The sequence below is a fragment of the Lactuca serriola genome, chromosome 4 (assembly GCF_051521515.1).
Source record: "Lactuca serriola cultivar US96UC23 chromosome 4, Lser_US96UC23_V15, whole genome shotgun sequence".
In the NCBI taxonomy this organism is placed as follows: Eukaryota; Viridiplantae; Streptophyta; class Magnoliopsida; order Asterales; family Asteraceae; genus Lactuca; species Lactuca serriola.
In genome coordinates, this window is record NC_136411.1 from 355,581,810 (window position 1) to 355,589,395 (window position 7,586).

The window sequence follows — 7,586 nt, forward strand, 5'->3', positions numbered from 1 at the left end:
TTAATATAACATGTAATTGATACCATATAAATAAGTATTAAAACATGTGTTATATTCATAACCAACACTTCAAACAACAATCATATATCATTTTATTCAAGCACCTTTAGCTAGCATGCCATATACATCAACCTCATAAAAGTCAAAGCAACATAACAACTAGCTCACAACATGGCAATATCACAAAGCATATAATAGCATCACAAATAACATATCAAACATAAGTAATCACAAATATCATATCAAGAACAAGTAATGACATGGTCATCCTTATCTCAATCTCAATGTAATTGTCCGGTTGCCTTCCGTCGATATGTATTGACCTCTTTTATGTTATAATCAAATATGACACAGACTTCGAGTTGTAATGAAAAAAAATGTGAATCAGATCACCATTTATGGATTGCATGTTTCAACTATACAATCTTAATGAGTTAAAACTATGAACTCACACTTGTCTTGACAAATACCTCCTTCTACTTCAAGTCCCATGCTCACATGAAGTTGTCAAGCTCTGATAAGCACATATACCCCACATAATTATTATGTGTTTAAATCTCTAATTTACACTATTACACATAAAATACCCTTTTAACCATTTACATCTTTCCTTGAACGAACAAATTAATTCCTTGATTGTGATGTATATCCACCCATCACATTATTGTATTCGCGAATACAAATTGTCTTTAATTTCTCTAAAATAACTAAAATCAAGCATTGTTAATTTGCATAGCTAATGTTAGATATAAACAAAGCATGTATATGTATAATATGTCCAAGATTTAATTAAATGGAAAAAGTATGGAGTGATCTAAACATAATTAATTACAATTATGTTTAGACTATCTTTATTATAATTTTATAGAATAACTGTTTGCCGTATGGCCAAAATGTGCTAATCAAATTTTACCAAAACTGTAAATGCATGGCTTTGGTTTTTTTTCTTTTTTATACCAATACTATTGGCGGGGGGGGGGGGGGGGGGTAGGTATATTATTTGTCGTATGGCCAAAAAGGTGCTAATCATATCCATGCTGGAGTACTTAGGATATTCATCAAAACTATAAATGTATGGCTTTGTCAATAGTTATTCCATCATGAAATACTAAACCCATGTGTTGTATGTAAATAGGAGAAGAGGAAAAAGGATAATATTTCACTACCATTTGAAACTGAGAAATTACAGAGCTTAAATAGGAAACAAAAACATGAACTGAAAGAAAGATAAAAAGACAGACTAGGACTCTTGAACTTTGTAACTGAAAAACAACTTTTAAAACTCTACTAATGCAGTAATTAAAGACACATGGCAGTGATTATTTGAATCAATTAACCAACACTCCCCCTTGATTCAAAGTTGCATACTCCAAGCTGCATTCTAAAGAACTCATGTTTGGCGTGAGGAAGAGATTTAGTGAATATATCTGCTGTCTGCTCATTTGTTCCACAATAACTCAATTTAATCTTTCCATCAGTGATCAACTTGCGAATAAAATGGTAATGCACCTCTATATGCTTCGTACGAGCATGGAAAGCAGGGTTCTTGGCCATTGCAATGGTTGATCTGTTGTCACAAAATACCTCTGTTGCATCTTCTTGCTCAACACACAAATCAACAAGAACTTTTCGAAGCCATAAGGCTTGTCGAGCTATGGCGTTTGCTGCTATGTACTCAGCTTCTGATGACGATAAAGCCATGGTATCTTGCTTCTTAGAACTCCATGTTACAGCTCCGGAACCAAAGCTGAAAACATTGCCTGATGTGCTTTTGCGGTCATCTACGCACCCAGCACAATCACTATCGCTGAAGCCAACCAGCCTAAATTTAGAAACTCTTGAATACCAGATGCCATAATTCTTGGTACCTTCTACATAATGAAGAATCCTCTTGGCTGCACCAAGATGCAATTTTGTAGGGCTGTGAAGAAACCTTGATACTACGCTAACAGGAAAAGAAATGTTTGTTCTACTATGTGTCAGGTAGTTTAGACCACCAACTAGACTTCTAGACACACTTGAGTTTGTTTTATCAGATCCATCTTCATGTTGTAGCTTTTCATTGATGTTCATTGGTGTTTTTGATACTTTACCACCAGTCACATTGAACTTTTTGAGCAGGTTCGTAGCATACTTCTTTTTGACATACAAAAATTCCATCTTTTCTTTGCAGGACTTCAAGCCCAAGAAAATATTTTAACAACCCTAAATCTGTCATCTCAAATGTGCTGATCATGCAAGATTTAAAATCATCAATTAAGGATTTAGATGTCCCCATATAGATGATATCATCCACGTAAAGACAGACTAACAAGAATTCTCTATTACCTTGTTGCTTGAGGTAAAGAGTGGGCTCATTCTCACTTCTTTTGAATCCGTTTTCTTGAAAGAAAGAATCAATCTTACTGTACCACGCATGTAGAGCCTGCTTCAAACCGTACAAAGCCTTTCGCAACTTGTAGGCTTTATTTTCAGCATCTTTAACAACAAATCCTTGAGGTTGAGCTACATACACTTCTTCACTTAACTCACCATTCAAGAAGGCGGACTTCACATCAAATTGAAAAACAGGTAGTTGAAATTGTGCAGCCAATGCTATAATAATTCTAACTGTCTCAAATCTAGCCACAAGGGAAAAAGTTTCCTCATAGTCTATACCGTATTCTTGTGAATACCCTTTCGCAACAAGACGAGCTTTGTGCTTTTGAATACTTCCATCAACATTATACTTTGTTCGATATACCCATTTAAGTCCTACAACATTCTTGTCTTTTGGAACATCAAGCAACTCCCATGTTGAGTTTCTTTCAATGGCTTGTATTTCTTCTTTCATAGCTTTCTGCCACTCAAGTTGTTCAACAGCTTCTTCATAATCGGTTGGATCTGTTGCATACAAGGCAAATGTACAGGAGTTGTAAACATCAACCATGGATTTGAACTTCTTTGGTGTATCATCATAAGTGTCTCTCGGTGGTGGATTATTTGATGAACTGTCATTATCAGAATCTGAACTTGAAGAATCTGAACTTGAAGAATACGAACTTGAAGAGCCTTGATCACCCTAGGGTATTTCTGCATTATCTCCTGAACTTGTGGATGGTACATCTTCAAAGTTTATAACTTGATCTCTTTCTTTTTGGCAATTAGGTATCCACCTTGCTTCTTCATTAAACTCAACATTCCTGCTTATTATCACTTTGCCACTAAGAGGATTATATAAACGATATGCTTTGGATTGAGGACTATACCCAATGAAAATACATTTTAGAGATTTTTCATCAAGTTTTGAACGAGAATTTACCAAAGCATATGCTACACAACCAAAGACTTTTAGGTGGCTTACTGTTGGTTTTCTACCTGTCCAAGCTTCATATGGTGTGCGATTCATAACAGCTCTAGTTGGAGAGATATTTAGAATATATACGACAGTTGCAACAGCCTCTCCCCAAAACTTATCAGAGAGCCCCTTCGCCTTCAGCATGCTTCTTGCCATTTCTTCTACTGTTCTATTTTTCCTCTCTGCTATCCCGTTTTGTTGGGGTGTTTCAAGTGCTGTTAATTGCTTGTAAATGCCATTTTTATCACAAAAATCATTAAACTCATTAGATAAAAACTCGCCACCACGATCAGTTCTGAGAGCCTTGATGTTCCTGCCACTCTGTTTCTCATAAAGTGCTTTGAAATTCTTGAAACACTCAAAGGCTTCTGACTTGAGTTTTAGGAAATAAACCCAACTTATACGACTGAAATCATCAGTAAGCAAGAAAAAATACTGACTACCGCTAAATGTCTCAGCTTTCATAGGACCACACAAGTCAGCATGTACAAGTTCTAGGTAATCTGAAGCTCTCCAAGAACTTGCAACAGGAAAAGACTTTCTGCTTTGTTTTCCATAAACACACTCCTCACAAAAACCAACTTCACCAATATTTGGCAGCCCGAAAACCATCTCCTTTTTGCTTAGCAATCTCAGCCCATTTACATTCAAATGCCCATATCGTAGATACCAAATCCTGGCCTCATTATCACAACTAACTGTTAAGGCTTTATAATCTTTTATAACATCGAGAGGGAACACTTGATTTTGAGTCATTTGGACAATAGCCATAGGCTGCCCATATTTCTTGTTAATTATGGAATACGTGTCATCATCAAATACTACACGCTGTCCACTTCTCATTAGCTATCCAACACTCATTAAGTTGTATGCTAAACTTAATACAAATTGCACATCATGAAGGACTTTAGTATTACCTTGCATGGTTTCGATAGTAATTGTACCTTCGCCTTTAACTTCAATCTTTCGGTCATTCCCAAGTCGGACATCACTTTTCTTTGTTTCATCAAGATTTCGAAATGAAGATCTTGAACCAGACATGGGATTCGAGCATCCATTGTCTATATACCACACACGATCTGAAACATTAGTAGTTGTAGACATTGTCATCAATAACCTACCTTCTTCTTCCAACTTTTCAGTAAAGTTAGCTTTATTTTCATCTTTTTTTTGTCCAACAACCAACTTCAACATGTCTAGACCTATTACAATACCGACATTGCAGGTTGCTCTTTTGGTAACGTTGATCTACAAAGTTTCCTCTTCCTCTTCCATGACCACGACCTCGAAAAGTGACTCTTCCTTGCCCACGACCACCGGAAGAACCACCAGATTTTTCTGGCCTGCCTTTAGAAGAATTGCCTCTTACTTGGAATGATTTCTCATCACCTTTTTCGCTGCCGCTGTTTAACCTTTCTTCGTGTGCAATCAAAGAACTCATCAACTCATCAAACGTGTAAGTTGATAGCTCCTTAGATTCTTCAGTCGCGAAAACAACATGATTAAATTCCTTGGTCAGGCTTCGTAGGACTTTGCTTACTATTGTTTCTTCACTAACATTTTCACCATAAGTTTTCATGTGACTGACAAGTCCAGATAGTCTAGAAAGAAATACTTGCACAGATTCCTTTTCTTTCATTACTAAAGTTTCAAATTCACGACGAAGTGATTGAAGTTTCACAGTGATTACCTTTTTATCACCCATATATTCTTGCTTCAAAATTTCCCATGCCTCCGTGGATGTTGATGCTGCAGCAATACGAGGAAATATTTCATCATCCAATGCCGATTGAATGTATAGAAGAGCCTTTGCATCCTTCTTACGAGTGTTCTGCAACGGTTGATCTGGTTGAGCCGGTGCTGGAGTTGGCTCTGTGTATCCATTCTCCACTAATTCCCAAAGCTCCTGGGATTTGAACAAAGTCTTCATTTTTAGACTCCACAAATGATATTTTTCTCCTTTGAAGACTGGAATCAGAGGCTGAGTTGCAGAATTATTGTTGTTGCTTGCCATTGCTATCTCTTTTAGGTGTTTCACTCAATGACTCCTTTCTTTTGCTTGATAAAGAAAGAAGCAGATCAGAACCTGGAAGAGCTCTGATACCACTGTTTTATGTAAATAGGAGAAGAGGAAAAAGGATAATATTTCACTGCCATTTGAAACTGAGAAATTACAGAGCTTAAATAGGAAACAAAAACATGAACTGAAAGAAAGATAAAAAGACAGACTAGGACTCTTGACTTTTGTAACTGAAAAACAACTTTTAAGACTCTACTAATGCAGTAATTAAAGACACATGGCAGTGATTATTTGAATCAATTAACCAACACCATGTAGATCCTTTGCATGCATATTGATTAGCAACTAATATTTTTACTGTTAACTTTGTACACATTGTAGTACTTTTAAACCAAATTTTAATGTTTTCTCATGTTCTGAAAAATAGCCCCTCTTTGTGGCTCTTACCGACAGGACGACCTAGTGAGTTGTGATGACGACTTTATCCCTTACTAGTTGGTTGTCCAAACATGTCATCAAGAGGAGGGAAAGGTTGCATACCCGACATAAATCACGAAAGTAAAGAAACAAAGTGCTTACCAGGAATTAGCGCAACTGTACTACGACAATATTTTAACATTTTTTTTGTCCCTCGTTCTCTCCTTCTTTCTGTCTCTCTCGCTCATCTTTCTGTTTCCTTCTCTTTGGTCGATTCACATGTGGCTGTCCAAGGAGGGATGTAGTTGGTTTCTAGGGTGTAAGAGAAAAACATATAATTCTCGTTGTAACGGAAACGGAGAAGAAGATTGGATGCATGGTTTTGAAAACCGGACCGGAGACTGAACCTCTTACCAGTTTGATGGTTCAACTGGTCCAACCGGTTGGACCGTCTAAAAAAACTGATGATGTCATAACTATGTTATTATTAACTTTTAACTATATAAAAACTACAAAAAAATAAAAAATAAATATTTTTATAATTCCTCGTTTTGACCGGTTCAATCGGTTTTTACCGGTTCACATGAATACCATTTTTTTGGCCTTTAAGAACGGGATTCGGGACCGGTTCCCGCTTGAACCGGTCAAACCAGTCGGTTCGGTCCGGTTGTCAAAACATGGATTGGGTTCAACAGAGTCCTTAATCAAATGGGTTCATTTAAAACGAATTAACAACTTTGGTCCCTATACTTTAATCTTATTCTGTATTCAACCCCTAATTTTCTTGTCTTACTTTATTTCAATCCACTAGAATTTGCATGAAACCCATTCAACTTTCATGGGTTTAAATCTAACTCGTTTTATTAAATTACTTAACATTTTGGTTTCCTTTTTATAACATTTTAAGTTTCTCTAAATAACCCTTTAGCCCTTCAATTCCATTCATACCCTGCTTAATTAACTATATTTACCTTACTATATATTTATTTTAGACATTAAATACCATCATTTTTTTATTTAATTTATTTCAATTTTAGTATCATAAAAAAACTAATTTAAAGAACCACATCTTTAAGTAACAGAAACTAATGTCATTGATGGTAGGATTTTTGGGTCGTTACAACATCAATCAGAGTTTTTTCGAGAACCTACTCTTTTTTCTCGTATCAAAAAGCCATTTTGAGGTTTCACATCTGGTCCATATAGTTTGGACCAGCCAGTTTCACTTTCGATAAGATCGACAAAAGTATGATGTTTGAGTTGTTGTTGTAGGTTTGAGTAACAATAGCATCACCGAAAGTAGACATATATATTAAGAGAGATAGTTTTAGTTAGTTGACACAAATACTTAGTATTTTAGCCAAAAATAAATATTTAAGGCTAGGATCCAAAATAAAATTCACAATCAAGAAGAGAGATATCATAGTCTTATTGCGAATTTATAAAGGTATGTAATACATTTCACTAATTACAATCTAATATGAAATTCCTAAATCTTTTGAGATTCATTGAATCTTATCAATGACATGTTTGTTCTCATATTATGCTCTTTTATTTGTGACTGAGATACCGATGATCAAAAACAAGATCTGAATAACCATGCAAACGTGATTGACAACTTCTATGTCATTTATTATCATAAATTGATGTGTCGGTAAACCACATACGCTCCATCAATAATGATAATTTACGATTTGTACCACCATTAAACTTTATAAACTGAAATTAGTGTGACGGTTAGTCACGCACGCTCCACTAACGACTTATAAAAAAATGATGTGCGTTTTCATGGATTAGCAAACAATTCACATT

At 35.6% G+C, this 7,586-nt stretch overlaps 1 protein-coding gene and 1 pseudogene across 1 annotated transcript; both read right to left on the minus strand.

Moving 5' to 3' along the window:
• Positions 1–1,332: 1,332 nt before the first annotated feature.
• On the minus strand, positions 1,333–2,073 carry LOC145099691 (secreted RxLR effector protein 161 pseudogene; annotated as a pseudogene).
• A 2,423-nt stretch (positions 2,074–4,496) lies between these two features.
• On the minus strand, positions 4,497–5,351 carry LOC145099692 (uncharacterized). Its single transcript, XM_079037220.1, has one exon. The coding sequence runs from the start codon at positions 5,349–5,351 to the stop codon at positions 4,497–4,499; it is 855 nt and encodes a 284-aa protein (XP_078893346.1).
• Positions 5,352–7,586: the final 2,235 nt, after the last annotated feature.

Excerpts from the sequence above, each read along its gene's own strand:
- LOC145099692 (XM_079037220.1), bottom strand. The coding sequence starts at position 5,351 with ATGGCAAGCAACAACAATAATTCTGCAACTCAGCCTCTGATTCCAGTC.